At 39.6% G+C, this 20,743-nt stretch overlaps 1 protein-coding gene and 1 pseudogene across 2 annotated transcripts in view; both read left to right on the top strand.

Annotated features, from left to right (window-relative positions):
* Positions 1-20,743, top strand: part of GRID2 (glutamate ionotropic receptor delta type subunit 2) — a 1,349,856-nt gene that overhangs the window by 817,661 nt on the left and 511,452 nt on the right. For both annotated transcript variants that reach the window (XM_033857390.2, XM_033857389.2), the window contains one exon: positions 18,648-18,767. In XM_033857390.2, coding sequence (XP_033713281.1) covers positions 18,648-18,767 — 120 coding nt within the window. The remainder of the gene's footprint in view (positions 1-18,647; positions 18,768-20,743) is intronic.
* Positions 972-5,412, top strand: LOC101337406 (DNA replication licensing factor MCM4 pseudogene; annotated as a pseudogene).

The following is a 20,743-nucleotide window of genomic DNA, read 5'->3' as shown; positions in this document are numbered from 1 at the left end:
ATCTTACTGTTTACCCATCCTATATATAATAGTTTACATCTGCTAATCCCGAACTCCCAATCCATCCCTCCACCACACCCCCTCCCCCTTGGCAACCGCAAGTCTGACTAGCATTTCACTCTTCCTAATTTTTATGCAAGGAGGAACAAGAAGTCATTGTTTGATGAGATATCTTTTAGTAGGATTTTTTTTCACTAATGTTGCTGCCTATTCAAAGCACAAAACACTGTAACAGGTAAATGAAATATTTAAAAAATCAAGGTCAGAAAATCATATACGTCTATGAAACAGGGAGCCCTTATTTATTTGTAAGGAAATTTTATGCAGGTAAAAAATTAGTTGTTGAAATATTTTAATGTACTTTCATTATATCATTAGGGTCAGAGATGCTCAAATTATTTTGGTACCTGTCACAAAATACAAAAAGTTATTTATTTATTTTTCTTTAAACTACACCATCCACTGAAAAAAATAAACACTAGACCTAGGTGTTTTTCAGTTAGATGATGCATGGTAAGACATTGGATATAATGATCTTTAATTTACCTGACAACAAAAATATTCATAAACAGTTAATCTTTTACAGCATTTGTGAACTATTTGGGGTACTTGATGGCATTCTTCTTCTTCACTTTCAATGTGGTATTTAGCCTGGCTGTGACCTGCTTTGGCTCAGCTACCTGCTCCATTTGCATAATGTTGTTTAGCTCCTCTCAAAGCTATAAGCATCCTGCAGTTTATTAGCCTCTTCGTCATGTCATCCTTGCTGGCATTTTCCATTTGTCTCGCACAGCTTCTTGGATTTAAAATGAAATGATTAATAAAACAAACAAATTTCTCCTGTACCCTTTACACAAAGGAGACAGCCGTTTGGAAGTTCATATTCTTCATTTTATGCATCCTTTTTCTTTCTGCATGTGTTTGCCTTTTTCTCCTGAAATAGTTAAGAGAAATAGCTAGTCAAATGAAATATGAAGTATTTAGAAATGCCAGAGAAAAATCTAAAAATTAACATTAAAAGGGAGCTAGATGTACAAAAACCAGGAAGTAGAGGGAAAAATGTTTCAAATAGAGAAAAGCCTGGATCTTCCTCTTGGTACTGTATCCTCTTTGCAGAAGAATCACTTTAATGAGAATTTAGGCTCTTATCAACAGAGGTGCTTGAGAATTAAATGTATTGAATATATTGGCAGAGGAGGATTTTTCAACTGAAAAATTAGTAAGTCAAATCTAAGCTCAAGGTGTTGCCAAAATCCCCCAGCTCTATCTATGTAGAGAGCTGGCAGGTATGAATCCAAGGGAGATTGTTGAACATGGTTCTGATCCTGCCAATTTATTAATTCATGGTGTGTCTAGGATGCAGGAACCTGAATATATTCATTCTTCGGAAGCTGCCTCACAAAGACAGAATAATTGTTTGGGAGGTTGCTTAGGAGATATTTATTTAGTGAAAGTATCAGTAGGAGGGAAAGAGAGACACTATAATATGTAGGTATTTCTTATGGAGCAATTCAATGTGTAAAATGTTGTTAAATTTATAATCAAAACAACGATTTCATATGATAATTATGAAATTTTATTTTGGGAGAATATTTGCATATCTCCTGTAAACTTTCAACCCGGTGGCACTTTTTAAAGGAATATATCCATTCTGTGTATCTAGAGACAATTTGAATGCTATGTTTGATTGCAAATGTTCTATTTCATTATTTTTTTCTCACATTTCAAATTGCCCTTAAAAACGGAGTTAAGTTTTTCCCATCATATTACTTTGCCTCCTCTCAGTGTCTTGGTTATCCCATTTGGATGTCCAGGCTGATGACACTTCACAAAACAAGAGAATTTGAGAAAAAGTGTGCTACTCACTCAGGGACTCCTGGGGAAAGCAGAGTGGGCCCATGCAGGCCCAGGCTGGCTTGAGCAAAGCACTGTGAATGGGCTTGGCATTTCAGTGGTTAGGGATGGGGCTAAGAAAAGTTCCCATTTATGTGGGCTGGAGATTTTTGAGGCTTAAATTTCCCAGGGGTGTTAAAGAAGGAGGTGCAGGATGGGCTTTCTTAATCAGCCTGTCCGTATGTGGAGCCAAATAAGAAAGGAAAAGCAAGGCTTAAAAAGAAGTCAGGGGCTTCCCTGGTGGCGCAGTGGTTGAGAGTCCACCTGCCGATGCAGGGGACACGGGTTCGTGCCCCGGTCCGGGAAGATCCCACATGCCACGGAGCGGCTGGGCCCGTGAGCCATGGCCGCTGAGCCTGCGCGTCCGGAGCCTGCGCTCCGCAACGGCAGAGGCCACAGCAGTGAGAGGTCCGCGTACCGCAAAAAAAAAAAAAAAAGTCAGCAGCCAGACCTCACAAATGAGGTCAGGCTCTTTATTACAATGTGAATATTCTAGTGATAAAATTCTTAATTACATTCAAGTAACCACTGCGTGCCTATATTCTGAGCATGCTCTATACACTTTACAAAGCCTATGTACTAATGCAAGGAGTACAAAGAATTGATGTCCATGAATGGACATGGTATCTATCTATATAGTTATCTTTTTATAACCCTCAGAAAAGATTTAGAGTATTCTTCATACATGTTTTCATTGTATTTATTCCTGAAATTTTGTAGGGTTTTGAGTATGCGCATCTGTGCGTGTATACATGTGTTTGTGCACACTATCATGAATAGGATATGTTTCCACTATATTTTTGAACTAGTCATTGTAGGTACATGAGGAAGTTATTGGTGTTTGATACATTTTGTGACTGACCTGATCAACTTGTTACTAAACTCCAGATTCTTACTTCTTTCTTTGTAGTTTATTCCCATGTGTTTTTCAAGTAGATATTGATATCATCTTCAAAAAATTGTCATCACTTAATTGTAATACTTTATATCTTTTTAAACCTTTAAAAAAATTTTCTTGGGGCATCTGGGAGCACAACCTGCCAGGTGCATCTGGAGCCCTGTGGGCTTTGGAGGCGGCCAACTTCCCCTGCTGCAAGTGAGAAAGCCAGGGCACCTCCATGTCAGAGACGATGAGGCCAGGATTCTACCTCTACGGGAAAGCTGCAGATGATGCTGACCGGGCCTGGAGCTGACCTGCAGAGCCCCGCTGCACCGGACACATTATTATCCAGCTCTCCTGTGATGCATTCTTCAGTGATTCCTCTTGATTTTGTTGTCAGTTCACCACTGACATGTGGCACTCTCAGCTCTTGGATAGAGAGAACTCCAAGCAGTGCTGTTAGGGGCACACCCATGAGGCAGAGGCCTGACCTGGGTTCTGCACAAAACGTTCTGCAGGTGGATTTCCAGTATGGGCCAGTAATAGAAGATAGAGTGGCCAGTGAGCAGTTTCTAGGCCAAAAACTTCTGATTTGAGGAACAGATGTAAAAATGGAAACCTGCAAAACAAATTTGCAGAGATTTTATTGACTCTCTGGCTTAAAGAAGAAGAAAATACTGCCGTAGACATTGCTGAGCCTCCGTACATGCAGTTACTTGGAAAAACTAATATTATTGGGAAGCCATTTTTAAATGTAAACTGTGAACACATAAAATCATTTGACAAACATCTGAATAGACAGTTCATCTGCTTCCCACTGGAAGTTATCCTGACTTTTAATATGACTCTTGATGAGATCTTTGACAGTTACCTGACTCAATCTTAGAACATCAGATACGATAGGACCATTCAGTGTATTGGAGATGAAGAATATGAGAAACCTGAATCCAGAAGACGTCAGTCAGCTCATCACCATCAACGTGATGATGATCAGGGTGTCCCAGCTGATTCCAGAGATGCGTGGGGCCTTCTTCCAGTGCCAGGTGTGCCCTCCTAGTGGAGATGGACCTTGTCAGAGTATGGGCATGCTGCCATACCGCCCACAGTGTGGTGCTGACCCAGGACTGCTTGTCACGTTCTCTGATAAACAGATGATCAAACTCCAAGAGTCTCCTGAAAATATGCCTGCAGGGCAGATGCCTCATGCTGTCGTCCTTTTACTCACAATGACATTGTTGACAAGATTCATCTTGGGGACAGAGTGAATATCACAGGCATTTATCCAGCTGTTCCTATTGAATCAGCCCAATGGTGAGTAATGTGAAGCCTGTCTACAGAACCCTCATTGATGTCATTCATTATCAGAAAATGGATGCAAAATGTCTGCACAAAGGAGATGAAGAAGTAAAACAAACTTTTTTTCAGAGAAGCATGTGGAATTACTTAAGAAACTTTCCAGAAAACCAGACATTTATGAGAGACTTGCTTCAGCCTCAGGTCCAAGCACTTAAGAACAGGAAGATTTCAAAAAGGGAAACTTGCTTCAGATTTTCTGGGGAACAGGGAAGGATTTTAGTCAAACAGGAAAAGGCAGATTTCATGCTGAGATCAACATCCTGCTGTGCAGTGACCCTGGGACCAGCAAGTCCCAGCTCCTGCAATGTGTATACAACCTGGTACCCTGGGACCAGTATGCACCTGGGAAGGGCTTCAGTGCAGTCAGCCTAACAGTATATGTGAAAGACCCCAAAAGGAGGCAGCTGGTGCTGCAGACTGGTGCCCTTATCCTTAGTGACAGTGGCATCTACTGTACTGATACTTGAAAAGATGAATCAAAGTACAAGACCAGTGTTGCTTGAAGCCAGGGAACAGCTAACTCTCCTTACCACAATGGCTGGGGTTATTTGCAAGCTCAATGCGTGCACATGTGTCCTGACAGCAGCAAATTCTATTGAGTCTTAGTGTAACGCTAATAAATACCACCTTTGAAAATATCCAGCGACTTCACACCTTATTACCCAGGTTCGGTTCCACCTTCCTCATGCTCGACCTCAGGATGAAACCTGTGGCAGGCATCTGGCTCACCACCTCGTGGCTGTGTACCGCTCGAGCAGGGAGCATGTGAAAGGAGTTCATGGATACGGCAGTGCTAAAGGACCGCTGTCACAGCACTGGATGCCTAGGTTGAGTCAGGAAGCCAGCCAGGCTGTCAGCAAAGCTCAAGTAGAGGAGGAATGGTTTCTGCATACCCTCCAAAGCTGGAATCGTTAAAATGGCTTAGCAGAAGCCCATGCTAAAGTATGATATTCAAATAAAGTTGAAGCAAAGATACAGACCTCTATAGAGAGGCTGTAAGCAGTCTGCTACTAACCCCCAGACTGGCATTGTAGACATATCTATTCTTACTACAGGAATGAGTGCCATCTCTCCTAAATGGAAAGAAGAGTTAGCTGAAGCACTGAAAAAAACTTATTTTATCTAAGAGTAAGACATCAGCCCTAAAGCGCCCACAACTTTTTGAAGATGTTTGGGAACAATCTGACATAGCCATTACCAAAGATATATTTGACAAAGCACCATGTGCCTTGGCTGAAGATGACTTTTTGACAGTGATTGGAAAAACTGCTCGCTTGCTCTGAAGCTCTGAGTGTTCAGGTCCTCTGCACTTGGGCACTGACTTTGCTTCCATATATGTGTATGGCATATGGGCCAACAGAAAGAAATTCTTTCTCCTTTTTTTTAACATCTTTATTGGAGTATAATTACTGTAAAATGTTGTGTTAGTTTCTGCTGTAAAACAAAGTGAATCAGCTATATGTATACATACATCCCCATATCTCCTCCCTCTTGTGTCTCCCTTCCACCCTCACTATCCCACCCCTCTAGGTGGTCACAAAGCACCAGCTGATCTCCCTGAGCTACGCAGCTGCTTCCCACTAGCTATCTATTTTATATTTGGTAGTGTATATATGTAAGTGCTACTCTCTCACTTTGTCCCAGCTTACCCTTCCCCCTCCCTGTGTCCTCAAGTCCATTCTCTATGTCTGTGTCTTTATTCCTGTCCTGCCCCTAGGTTTATCAGAACCTTTTTTTTTTTTTTTTTAGATTCCATATATATGTGTTAGCATAAGATATTTGTTTTTCTCTTTCTGACTTACTTCACTCTGTAGGACAGCCTCTAGGTCCATCCACCTCACTACAAATAACTCAGTTTCGTTTCTTTTTATGTCTGAGTAATATTCCATTGTATATATGTACCACACCTTCTTTATCCATTCACCTATTGATGGACACTTAGGTGGTTTCCATGTCCTGGCTATTGTAAATAGAGCTGCAGTGAACATTGTGGTACATGACTCTTTTTGAATTATCGTTTTCTCAGGGTATGTGCCCAGTAGTGGGATTGCTGGGTCCTATGGTAGTTCTATTTTTAGTTTTTTAAGGAACCTCCATACTGTTCTCCATAGTGGCTGTATCAATTTACATTCCCACCAACAGTGCAACAGGGTTCCCTTTTCTCCACACCCTCTCCAACATTTATTGTTTGTAGATTTTTTGATGATGGCCAGTCAGACTGGTGTGAGGTGATACCTCATTGTAGTTTTGATTTGCATTTCTCTAATGATTAGGGATGTTGAACATCCTTTCATCTGTTTGTTGGCAATCTGTATATCTCCTTTGGAGAAATGTCTGTTTAGGTCTATTTAGGTCACAGCCTCCCTGGAGGGTAGCTGTGGAGAGTGACCTGTGCTTGCTCGCAGGCTTCTTGGTGGCGGCAGCAGCAGCCTTAGCATCTCATGCCCGTCTCTGGTTTCCGCGCTGTTAGCCGCGCCTCACGCCAGTCTCTGGAGCTCCTTTAAGCGGTGCTCTGAATCCCCTCTCCTCCCGCACCAGGAAACAAAGAGGCAAGAAAGTCTCTTGCCTCTTCGGCAGGTCCAGACTCTTTCCCAGACTCCCTCCCGGCTAGCCCTGGCGCACTAACCCCTTCAGGCTGTGTTCACGCCGCCAACCCCAGTCCTCTCCCTGCGCGCTCCGACCAGCCCGAGCCTCAACTCCCAGACCCGCCCGCCCCGGCGGGTGAGCAGACAAGCTTCTCGGGCTGGTGAGTGCCGGTTGGCCCTGACCCTCTGTGCGGGAATCTCTCCGCTTTGCCATCAGCACCCCTGTTGCTGCGCTCTCCTCCGCATCTCCGAAAGCTTCCCCCCTCCGTCACCCGCAGTCTCCGCCTGCGAAGGGGCTTCTAGTATGTGGAAACCTTTCCTCCTTCACGGCTCCCTCCCACTGGTGCAGGTCCTGTCCCTATTCTTTTGTCTCTGTTTATTCTTTTTTCTTTTGCCCTACCCAGGTACGTGGGGAGTTTCTTGCCTTTTGGGAGGTCTGAGGTCTTCTGCCAGCGTTCAGTGGGTGTTCTATAGGAGTTGTTCCACACGTAAATGTATTTCTGATGTATCTGTGGGGAGGAAGGTGATCTCCACGTCTTACTCCTCTGCCACCTTGAAGGTCTCCCTCCAGTACTTTAAATATATCATGCCACTCCCTTCTGGCCTGCAACATTTCTGTAGAAAAATCAGCTGATAGCCTTATGGGGGTTCCATTGTATATGCCTCTTTGTTTTTCTCTTTCTGTCTTTAAAATTCTCTGTTTAAGTTTTGCCATTTTAATGATGATATGTCTTGGTATGCGTCTGTTTGGATACATCTTATTCAGTACCCTCTGTTCTTTCTGTACATGGATATCTGTTTCTTTCTTCAAGTTTGGGAAGTTTTCAGCCATAGTTTCATCAAATACATTTTCAACCCCTTCTCTTTCCTTTCTTCTGGGACCTCTATAATGCAAATGTTGTACACTCAATGTTATCTCAGAGATCTCTTAAACTATTCTAATTTTTAAATTTGTTTTTCTTTTCACTGTTCTGATCAAGTGATTTCCATTATCTAACTTCCAGATTACTTATGCTTTCTTCTGTATTACTTAGTCTTGTATATATTCCTTTTAGTGTGTTTTTCATTTCAGTTATTTTATTCTTCAGTTCAGATTGGTTCTTTTTTATATTTTCTAGTTCCTTGTTAAAATTCTGTGTTCTTCTACTCTTTTCCCTAATTCAGTTAGCATTCTTGTCATTAATGCTTTAAATACTTTACCTGGTAAATTGTTTATTTCTGTTTTATTATGTATTTTTGAGGGGTTTTCTCTTGCTCTTTCAGTTGAGACCAATTCCTCTGTCTTCTCATTTGCTTAACTTTCTCTGTCTCTAATGAATTTAGGGGAAACAGTGACCTATTGCAGTCTTCAAGGAGTGTTCTTACATGGGAGCATCCGTGTATAGTCTGTGTGTGCCCAGTGCCTTTGGTGGGAGAGCTGGATTTGACATGAATGCAAGTCACATTTTTCCTCATGGTGTGCTGGTAGGGGGATGGGGGATTGGGGATGGGGTCAGATCCAAAGTTGCTGGAACAGAAGCCCTGAAATTTGGGTACAAGGTGGCTCCATTCCCTTCAAGTATGTGCTCTCCCCTCTCTCAGCTTTGGCACCCCTGCCCCAGAGGAGAGCAGTGCTGGAGCAATAGGGGCCCATGTGGGCTCTCAGCTCATGATGGGGCATGGGCTGCAGAAGGTTGGCTATAGACAGAGGTCCAGGCTGTCTCTGGTGTGCTGCCTGTGTAGTGCCAGCAATGGCTGCCCCCTCCCTGCCCAGATGCTGCCCCAGATCTGAGTCACCTCTGTGTTCCAAGGTCTACCACTTTCCTCAGTCTTGGCAGCCCTATATCCAGTGCAGAGCTGTGACATGAAATAAGCAAGGCTGGAACAATCGAGAGGCTCAGGCTGGGGCAGATGCTAGGCTGGTCGCAGAAAACCCGGCAGCCACTAGTGCGGTCTCACTCTGCCCTCTCCACGGTGCCTCAGGAGCAAGCCGGAGGATGCACACTCTTCACGAGCTGAGTTCAGGCTTCCCACAGCCCCCCTGTTAGTCTCAGTAGCCCTCCAACCAGCCAAGAGGGCTTTTCTGCCTTTTGTCAGACCTCAGGCCTGTGGAGCCCAATATGTGACTTGAACTGCCCATGCCCCAGGGAGGATGTCTGCCCATGTAACCTCCCTTTTCCTGTGAGTCCCCTCCCATGGTCACAGGTCCTAACCTGATAATTTCTCTGCTCTTCTACCCAATTACATGTGAAATCTTTCTTATAGCCTTGGTTGTATCAGAGTCTTTCTACCATTTTCCAGTTAGTTTTCAGTGAGAATAGTCCCACATGTAAATGTATTTTTGATGTGTTCGTGGGGAGAGGTGACTTCTATATCTTCTTATTCCTTTGTCTTGATTGATCTCCCCTTGTTGATTTTTTTTTTAAATTGTATACTTAGAGTAATATAAATATATTACTTTGCTTTTCGTGTTAAGCACTATGTACCATTTAGAATTATAAACCTGAAGGACAGAGCGAACATTTAGGAAAACATAATGTGTCTTACTAGAAACAGTATTGACTTGGAATATAAGATAGCCTTTTGACAAAAATGTGTGCAAATAAACTTTTTGCCACAAGAGCTTTGAAAATATAGTCAATGACCTTGGAATAGTCTTCTTGTGGACTCTTCAGTGTATCCTCAAATTCAGGGCATTTGAATCATAAAGTGGGTAAAATGGTGTCAATTTTAATTTAATTTAGTTCCACATACATTTTTTGAGCAATCACTGTGATATGCATGTGTTATATTGGACACGCAGCTTACGTCGTCTAGAGGAAAATGTATGAGGCACAAGAAGGAGGCTTCAGTTCAGGTTCCTCAAATAACTAGTTGTCTGGGCCTCAGTTTCTTATTCTCTGAGATGTAGACAGCATGACCAAAATGTTAGTAGTTTCTTATTTCCTGCTCAGTTTGCTTCAAGTTTCTATTATGAATGAATATTTGAGTATATATGTATATTTGTAAATATGTATGTATATATCTGTATGCACATACACACACATATAAATGTTATATGGCAACTCAAGTTTTCCTAAACATTTTACACAAATTAAGTTTTATGTTTTTATTCTGTTTTATTTTTTGGCATAGTGTATTCTAGTATTTATCTACAAATTATATTTCTTTTCTGGGTATAAAATGTAGTATCTTCTTTCTCTCAGGGATTTTTCTCACTGAAATTAACTTATGAAACATGAGGGCATCAGGGCACACTGCTGAGTCAGGCGTCTCCCAGTGTGTTCACAGTCTTGCTGGGCTTATGTTTATTTAACGGGGTATCCTTAATTACCAAGCATGTTTGCAGGTTGCAAGGAACCTAGGAATATGTATAAGGAAATTAGACAAGTGTCATTAATATTTGATCTATATGATCTTCCAAAAGTATCTCTCAGTTACTTTGCAGTTTCAAATATAGGGATAAATCCTTCTGCCTCATAAAGAGAGTGAAACAAATACTTAGGAAATTTTCTTTCTTCTTTTTTCCAACTTATCCTATCCATAAAGGAACATCAAACTTCTGCCTTTTCAGGAACTGATTATCCAGTGGTAAATTATTCCTGACCTTTGATCTACTCTTTTTATTTTTCTTCTCTTCTTCTTTTCATATTTGATACCCACTGGTATTTCTATACAGAGTGTGTAGGATGAAATCTAAACCAATTTACATGGTATTTTTCAAAAGGTTTACTCTGGAGGCAATTATTACTGTCTGTGTTATTCATACTATCAATGTCCCATTAGCTTATTTTAAATGTTTAGAATCAGCTGTATCAAGAGATTTTTTTAAAAACTGCAACTATGTATGCACAAAGATAATGACTGCTCATCACCACCTGGCCAGCACACATTTTTACCAAGGCTCTGATTTCAACGTTGAGCTGAGGATAGATGAAAACAAAAAAAAGCTCAAACACATGGGAATATTTTTAGGCAAGCAAATATCAGAGAGGTTACGTCTGAGACAGATAAGAAGGGGCTTCAGTTAAAGGGTTTAGTTGCTTGAAATACTGACCTCTCAAGCACCCTTTATATCCACGTGAGAGAAGATTTTACTAATTACACAGGCTAACAGCTCATTAAGAATACAGCATAGGGGGAGATCTTAAAGATGGCGGAAGAGTAAGACGTGGAGATCACCTTCCTCCCCACAAATACATCAGAAATACATCTACACGTGGAACATCTCCTACAGAACACCTACTGAATGCTGGCAGAAGACCTCAGACCTCCCAAAAGGCAAGAAACTCCCCACGTACCTGGGTAGGGCAAAAGAAAAAAAGAATAAACAGAGACAAAAGAATAGGGACGGGACTCGCACCAGTGGGAGGGAGCTGTGAAGGAGGAAACGTTTCCACACACTAGGAAGCTCCTTCGCGGGCGAAGTCTGCGAGTGGCAGAGGGGGGAAGCTTCGGAGCCGCGGAGGAGAGCGCAGCCACAGACAGGGGTGCGGAGGGCAAAGCGGAGAGATTCCCGCACAAAGGATCAGGGCCGACCGGCACTCACCAGGCCTAGAGGCTTGTCTGCTCACCGGCGGGGCGGGCAGGGCTGGGAGCTGAGGCTCCGGCTATGGTCGGAGCGCAGGGAGAGGACTGGGGTTGGCGGCGTGAACACAGCCTGCAGGGGGTTAGTGCGCCACGGCTAGCCGGGAGGGAGTCCGGGGAAAAGTCTGGACCTGCTGAAGAGGCAAGAGACTTTTTCTTGCCTCTTTGTTTCCTGGTGCGGGAGGAGAGGGGATTCAGAGCGCCGCTTAAAGGAGCTCCAGAGATGGGCGTGAGCTGCGGCTATCAGCGCGGACACCAGAGACGGGCATGAGACGCTAAGGCTGCTGCTGCTGCTGCCACCAAGAAGCCTGTGTGCGAGCACAGGTCACTACCCACACCTCCCCTCCCGGGAGCCTGTGCAGCCTGCCACTGCCAGGGTCCTGGGATACAGGGACAACTTCCCCCGGAGAATGCACGGCGCGCCTCAAGCTGGTGCAACGTCACGCTGGCCTCTGCCGCCGCAGGCTCGCCAGGCACTCCGTGCCCCTCCCTTCCCCCGGGCCTGAGTGAGCCAGAGCCCTCGAATCAGCGGCTCCTTTAACCCCATCCTGTCTGAGCCAAGAACAGACGCCCTCAGGCGACCTACACGCAGAGACGGGGCCAAATCCAAAGCTGAACCGCGGGAGCTGTGAGAGCAAAGAAGAGAAAGGGAAATCTCTCCCAGCAGCCTCAGGAGCAGTGGAGAAAAACTCCACAATCAACTTGATGTACCTGCAAATGTGGAATACCTGAATAGACAACGAATCAGACCAAATTGAGGAGGTGGACTGTGGGAGCAACGATATATATATTTTTTTCCTCTTTCTCTTTTTGTGAGTGTGTATGTGTATGCGTCTTTGTGTGATTTTCTCTGTGTAGCTTTGCTTTTACCATTTGTCCTATGGATCTGTTTATTTATTTATTATTATTATTTTTAGTATAGTTTTAACGCTTGTTATCATTGGTGGATTCGTTTTTTGGTTTGGTTGCTCTCCTCTTTCTTTTTTTCTTGTCTTTACTAGTTTTTAATTTTTTTATTTTTAATAATTATTTTTTATTTTAATAACTTTATTTTATTTTATTTTTCTTTCTTTCTTTCTTTTTTTCTCCCTTTTATTCTGAACCGTGTCGCTGACAGGGTCTTGGTGCTCCAGCTGGGTGTCAGACCTGTACCTCTGAGGTAGGAGAGCCGAGTTCCGGACATTGGTCCACCAGAGACTTCCTGGCTCCACATAATATCAAATGACGAAAGCTCTCCCAGAGATCTCCATCTCAACGCTAAGACCCAGCTCCACTCAATGACCAGCAAGCTACCGTGCTGGACACCCTGTGCCAAACAACTAGCAAGACAGGAAAAAAAAAACACCCATTAGCGGAGAGGCTGCCTAAAATCATAATAAGGTCACAGACACCCCGAAACACAACACCAGATGCAGTCCTGCCGAAAGACAAGATCCAGCCTCATCCACCAGAATGAAATCAAATGAAAATAAGGAAACACATGCTTTAAATGATACATTAAACAAGATGGACTTAATTGATATTTATAGGACATTCCATCCAAAAACAACAGAATACACTTTCTTCTCAAGTGCTTATGGAACATTCTCCAGGATAGATCATATCTTGGGTCACAAATCAAGTGCTGGTAAATTTAAGAAAATTGAAATTGTATCAAGTATCTTTTCCAACCATAACACTATAAGACTAGATATCAATTACAGGAAATAATCTGTAAAAAATACAAACACATGGAGGCTAAACAATACACTACTTAATAACCAAGAGATCACTGAAGAAATCAAAGAGGAAATAAAAAACTACCTAGAAACAAATGACAATGAAAGCACGATGACCCAAACCCTATGGGATGCAGCAAAAGCAGTTCTAAGAGGGAAGTATATAGGAATACCATCCTACCTCAAGAAACATCTCAAAAAAGCAACCTAACTTTACATAGAAAGCAGTTAGAGAAAGAAGAACAAAGATACCCCCAGAGTTAGCAGCAGGAAAGAAATCATAAGATCAGATCAGAAATAAATGACAAAGAAATGAAGGAAACAGTAGCAAAGATCAATAAAACTAAAACCTGGTTCTTTGAGAAGATAAACAAAATTGATAAACCGTTAGCTACACGCATCAAGAAAAAAAGGGAGGAGACTCAAATCAATAGAATTAGAAATGAAAAAGAAGTAACAACTGACACTGCAGAAATAAAAAGGATCATGAGAGATTACTACAAGCAACTAAATGCCAATAAAATGGACAACCTGGAAGAAATGGACAAATTCTTAGAAATGCACAACCTGCCAAGACTGAATCAGGAAGAAATAGAAAATATGAACAGACCAATCACGAGCCCTGAAATTGAAACTGATTAAAAATATTGCAGCAAACAAAAGCCCAGGACCAGATGGCTTCACAGGTGAATTCTGTCAACATTTAGAGAAGAGTTAACATCTATCCTTCTCAAGCTCTTCCAAAATAGAGCAGAGGGAGGAACACTCCCAAACTCATTCTACAAGGCCACCATCACCCTGATACCAAAACCAGACAAGGATGTCACAAAAAACAGAAAACTACAGACCAATATCACTGTTAATCATAGATGGAAAAATCCTCAACAAAATACTAGCAAACAGAATCAAACAGTACACTAAAAGGATCATATACCATGATCTAGTGGGTTTTATCCCAGGAATGCAAGGATTCTTCAATATACTCAAATCAATCAATGTAATGCACCATATTAACAAATTGAAGAATAAAAAGCATATGATCATCTCAAGTGATGCAGAAAAAGTTTTCAAAAAATTCAACACCAATTTATGATAAAAACCCTCCAGAAAGTAGGCATAGAGAGAACTTACCTCAAAATAAAGTCTGTATATGACAAACCCACAGCCAACATTGTTCTCAGTGGTGAAAAACTGAAACCATTTCCTCTAAAATCAGGAACAAGACAAGGTTGCCCACTCTCACCACTATTATTCAACATAGTTTTTTAAGTTTTAGCCACAGCAATCAGGGAAGAAAAAGAAATAAAAGAATCCAAATCGGAAAGGAAGTAAAACTCACTGTTTGCAGATGACATGATACTATACATGGAGAATCCTAAAGATGCCACCAGAAAACTACTAGAGCTAATCAATGAATTTGGTAAAGTAGCAGGATACAAAATTAATGCACAGAAATGTCTTGCCTTCCTCTATAATAATGATGAAAAATCTGGAATAGAAATTAAGGAAACACTCTCATTTACCATTGCAACAAAAAGAATAAAATACCTAGGAATAAGCCTACCTAAGGAAGCCAAAGATGTGTATGCAGAAAACTATAAGATACTGATGAAAGAAATTAAAGATAATACAAAAAGATGGAGAGATATACCATGTTCTTGGATTGGAAGAATCAACATTGTGAAAGTGACTATATAACCCAAAGCAGTCTACAGATTCAGTGCAATCCCTATCAAACTACCACTGGCATTTTTCACAGAACTAGAACAAAAAATTTCACAATTTGTGTGGAAACACAAAAGACCCTGAATAGCAAAAGCAATCTTGAGTAAGAAAAACAGAGCTGGAAGAATCAGGCTCCCTGACTTTAGACTATACTACAGTAATCAAGACTGTATGGTACTGGCACAAAAACAGAAATTTAGATCAATGGAACAGGATAGAAAGCCCAGAGATAAACCCACACACATATGGTCACCTTATTTTTGATGAAGGAGGCAAGAATATACAATGGAGAAAAGACAACCTCTTCAATAAGTGATGCTAGGAAAACTGGACAGCTACAAGTAAAAGAATGAAATTAGAACACTCCCTAACACCATACACAAAATTAAACTCAAAATAGATTAAAGACCTAAATGTAAGGCCAGACACTCTAAAACTCTTAGAGGAAAACATAGGCAGAACACTCTATAACATAAATCACAGCAAGATCCTTTTTGACCCACCTCCTAGAGAAAGGGAAATAAAAACAAAAATAAACAAACGGGACCTAATGAAACTTAAAACCTTTTGCACAGCAAAGGAAATCATAAGATGAAAAGGCAACCTTCAGAATGGGAGAAAATATTTGTAAATGAAGCAACTGACAAAGGATTAATCTCCAAAATATACAAGCAGCTCATGCAGCTCAATATCAAAAACACAAACAACCCAGTCCAAAAATGGGGAGAAGACCGAAAGTGTCATTTCTCCAAAGAAGATATACAGATTGCCAACAAACACATGAAAGGATGCTCAACATCACTAATCATTATAGAAATGCAAATCAAAAGTACAATGAGGTATCACCTCACACTGCTGAGAGAGTGGCATGGACATGTATATACTGCCAAATGTAAATAGGTAATGGGAAGCAGCTGCATAGCACAGGGAGATCAGCTCGGTGCTTTGTGACCACCTAGAGGGGTGGGATAGGGAGGGTGGGAGGGAGACGCAAGAGGGAGGAGATATAGGGATATATGTATATGTATAGCTGATTCACTTTGTTTTAAAGCAGAAACTAACACACCATTGTAAAGCAATTATACTCCAATAAAGATGTTAAAAAATAAGAAATAGTACTAACACCTTGAAAAAAGAGAAAATACAGCATAAAGAAGATCAGTTATGAAGTCAAAAAGGTGAAAAAGAGAAGTGGAGCCACAGTAAACTAAATGCAGGTTCCCTGATTTATGGGTTTTTTTTATCATGTGCAATGTGGATTAAGTGGACTGAGTTGCTAGGTACCAGATATAAGCCAAAGAAAAGACATTGGCCCAGGGTGGCCATATGAGTATTGATGGGGAACAATAATAATAATACAGTGCCAGGCAGTCTAGTGGTTAAAGTTTAAAATTTTCAGGAGTATAGCATTTTTGCAATGTAGCAATCATATTGATACACAATATCTTTCCTCTTTTTCCTAGAAATAAAGTACTAAGTCAGAAATGTAAGATTCTGATATAATCGGAGATATTACTGAGGTAAATGTGTAATTTTGAGGACAAGAGAAGTGCTTCTAAAAGGATTTCTTAATACCAGTAGTTTGAACTATGTGTAGTAATATAAGCTATATTTGTCAAACTCCTACAGAATTTGCCATTTAGACATATTTATGATAATAAGATCCACTGTACTTAACCCAGTCTTTAAAATCTTAAGTGAAAATTGGGTTCCTTGAGATATTAGTACTGAGTGAACGTTCAGGATCAGATTCATGTACAAGAATGAGATAGTTCACCCATATCAGACACAGGCAATTAAGAAGCACAAAGGAGAAAGAGATTATTGGAAATTCTGTATGCTCCCCCGCCCCCCAAGCCCTTTCTTCCCACATTGGACATACATGCACATTCTGTCTCCAAAAAAGATTTTGTAGGCTTACCTACAAAACAGAGAGAGCATTTACATTATGAAACATCTCCATTTTTGCCCTAGAAAGTGTAAAGCTTTAGGACATTTTGCAGGGAGCCATAAACCATTAATCCATAGATTCGGAGTTTGTTTACTACTCCAGTTAACAACTACTAATAATAATTCTTTAGGCCGGGACAAACTGCTAAGGGCTTTTATAGATAAGACTCTTCTTCCTAGTAAACATTACTAATCTCTTTACCTGGGATTCCAGTTGACAAGGGCATTAGACTCATTTACCTCCTTTTTTTTTCTCCCCCTGGGCTGCTCCCTCTACCCCCACACACACACACATCAGAAAATGGGGGAATAGATCCTAGACCAGCTGCTTTAATAAATCTTTTTCTCCCCAAATACTAATCAATGAAATATAATTGAGTCAGATTTACAAAAACATTTTCCAAAGCCTGTAAATATTCAAGCATATAATGAAATTTTGCAACCCTTGTAAACTTTAGTTAAAAAAAAACAAAAGACGGAGAAGCATGCCTATAATTTCTAGTAGAACTAGAAACCTTCCAAAATTAGAGAATGAAATAATCATGGAGATGATGATGATGATGGTGATAGTAATTAAGCTCTGATAATTTATCAAACACTCTTCTATATTTACTTGTATTATAAGACATAATTATTTTCTGGGGTAGAGACTATTATTTTTGCCATTTAACAGATGTAAAATGGGGGCATAGAGAAATTAAATGACTTAGCCAGGTTTGTACAGCTAGTAGATTCTGATGCCATTGATCAAATCCAGGAAGTCTGACTTCAAAATCCATGCATTGACTGTTTACTCACATATGAGAAGAGCACAGATATTTCAAATTCAATATATCTTTATTAATAAAACTGGATAATAAAAGAGAAGCTATCTTATTAGAAAATAACAGTAGAGGATCAGTTTTGTTGATTATTACTGTTACAAAAATGAAATAGATTAAATATTGACATTAATGAATAGGACTAATTTGTTTGAATGGCTGTTATGAACTCAGTGTCTTGTGATGGGCTATAAGACACAGATGAAGTAGGAGATATAGCAGACAGCATAATACCTGCCAAAAAAGACTAGAGGTTGAGTTACAGGTTATGGCAAATGAGATATATTTAAGTATCAACATCACAGAGGTGATAATGGAAGCAATTTACAAACTGAGGTAATTTGTCCAAATATATGTGATTATCATGCCAAAATTCTAAGTTAGAAATACTTTAGTAGAGCATGACTCACAATGTTATTTTCATTTGTAAAATCCTAAATAATGTGAAGGCTGATAAACTAAACTGAGAAAAGAATGGTAAACAAGAAAGAGAGAAGTATTACCTATATTGCCATCTGTTGGGAAAATGAACATCTGTCATGTTGAATGAAAGATGAAGCTTGGAAATTCCCAAGGAATCACAACAGCTAGAACTACTATTTAAGATCAAAAACAGACTTCAAGACTAATTTAGATATTTTAATTTGAAAAAGATATTTAAAGGAGGAAAAACAAACCTACAATAAGTTAAAAACTATGGCTTTTAAGATTTCCAGACATAATTTTAGATTAAATTAGAAAGGAATTGTGCTGGAGAAAGAGTATTGTCAAAACTTGTTTCCAGAGTACATTCTATGGTCTCTGGAAGTATCTTGTTTTTTCACTAATAGATCCATGCATGTCACAACATATGTAGGCAAAAATCCTAGCCTGGATTTAGTCTCAGTTCATACATGGCATTTTGAGTACAATTTGCTTCTTTGCGTCAAAATTTCATTTTCTGTAGAGTGGATGGGATTGGATTAAGTGATACTCAAGGCTACTTTCAATTGTACTCCTATTAATGCTGTGTATCTATTAAAAATATCCTGTTAATAATTGCATGCTTGAAAAAACATTTATTTTGTAGGTGAAAATTGTGTTCCTAGAACTTCCTATTATTATTATTTTACATCTTCAAAAATCTTACATCAGTATCTTTTCTCTCCTTTAGGGTGGAGTTAGTGGGTTGACTGGAGAGCTAGAATTTGGAGAAAATGGAGGCAATCCCAATGTCCACTTTGAAATTCTTGGAACCAACTATGGAGAAGAGCTTGGCCGAGGTGTTCGCAAAGTAAGACCAGACACATTGATAAATTTTCTTTTTCCTATAGTAATATGGTTTTGTTTGATTGTTCTCCATGCAGTACAATCACGGTATGCATTAAAGTCTGTACTGTAGTTTGAGAGAGAAGAAGAGGGGGAAGAATTAGGCATTTAGATGACCTTACATACTTATCAGAAGTATTAATCAATAAATTGTATCTGTGCCTTAGAATAAAGGGAAAAAATTAAACCGATCATTGCCTACGGAGCTAGCATAATCTTCCATTCATTATAATACTAATTTTTATAAAGTAGTGAATTTAATATTTATGCAATGCATAGCTACTTGGTTTTTAGCTTGTAACATGCACAAAATCAGAATAAGAGCTTTGATAAATTTTATATATTAAGAGGGAAAGTTTACTATAAAATGTGACATTACAGTATTTCAGCATCTATGCCGTGTAATAAGTAGAAAAGAAAATGGTTTGCAGGACATGGACTCTTGTTTTATACTACAGATCACATGTAAGAAGTTGAGCGCCAATAAAGGATGTTTCATGAAATACTGGGCCAATAACTTTCTTAAGGAGAAATGTAAAAACCCTGGAGAAATGACTTTTCTACAGTTCTGATTTGCCATTTTTATATATTTTGGGTAGGGAAAAACCTAAGTTAATTGAGTGTGCATACAGAGTTCATAGCTATAAATCTGTAACTATAAAGTTGGCTGCATTGAAAGTAGAGTCTTCAGTAGATGTTTCTTTCCAGTGCTGAGGTGTAGGATGCAGAAAAGTTTATATAAATTGAAATTTAGAGTTATTCTAATGAGCAATATAAACCTCTTGGTAAATTTATGCTAGAGAAGTTGAAACTATCTTAATGTGTTTTTAATTGTTTTATAGTGAAACATAGCAAACATACAGAAAACTACATAAAGCACAAGGATAGTTTAGTGAATTATTGTAAAGGAAACACCCACTACTATGGTAAAGAAGTAGAACATATCAAGCATCCTAAAACCCCCATTATACTTCTTGTTGACATCCCTGACTTCCCTTTTCAGTAGTATCACTGTTAGTCTGAAATTTATGATATTAATTTGTTTACATTTTAGTATAATTTTATCACCTAAGTGTGCATCATTACATATTTGTTTTTCTGATATTTCAATTTATCAATGGACACAATATAGTATATATTCTTTCTTCTTGCTTTTTATATTCCTCGTTGTGTTTGTGTTATGCATTCTTGTTGTTACATGAAGTTGTTTAATCATTTATATTGCTGTATCATTTTTTTATGTATAAATGTGTCACAACTTGCTGTGGTCTGTTTCTGCTTTTAGGCTATCATAAGCAATGATATTATGAATATTCTTAGACGTATATCTTGGATATATTCTCTTGTACTTGTGCATGTATTTCTGTAGGATTTGTATCCAGGAGTAGAATTGCTGCAATACAAGAAAACATACACTGAACTTTACTAGATAATCTCAAACCTATTTTCATAGATATTTACCAATTTATATACCTCCATCAGTGCTACAAATTCAAATTGCACTAAATGTTGGTTTTGTTACACTTTTAAATTTTTATTAAGTTATTCAGTGTATAATGGTATATCTTTTTATTTCAATTTGCATTTCTGTTATTATAAAAAGATTCTGCATCTTCTGCATTTGTTTGCTCCTCGGGTTTCTTTTTGAGTTAATTGCCCATTCAGGTCCTTTGGCCATTTTCCTATTGGGTTATATTTTGTGTTTTGTTTTTTTTTTAACATCTTTATTGGAGTATAATTGCTTTACATTGCTGTTTTAGTTTCTGCTTTATAACAAAGGGAATCAGCTATACATATACATATATCCCCATATCTCCTCCCTCTTGTGTCTCCCTACGATCCTCCCTATCCCACCTCTCTAGGTGGTCACAAAGCACTGAGCTGATCTCCCTGTGCTATGCGGCTGCTTCCCACTAGCTATCTATTTTACATTTGGTAGTG

This window comes from Tursiops truncatus, chromosome 5 (assembly GCF_011762595.2).
Source record: "Tursiops truncatus isolate mTurTru1 chromosome 5, mTurTru1.mat.Y, whole genome shotgun sequence".
Lineage (NCBI taxonomy): Eukaryota > Metazoa > Chordata > Mammalia > Artiodactyla > Delphinidae > Tursiops > Tursiops truncatus.
The sequence above is the reverse complement of the archived record's forward strand: the minus strand, read 5'-3'. Positions and strand labels throughout refer to the sequence as shown.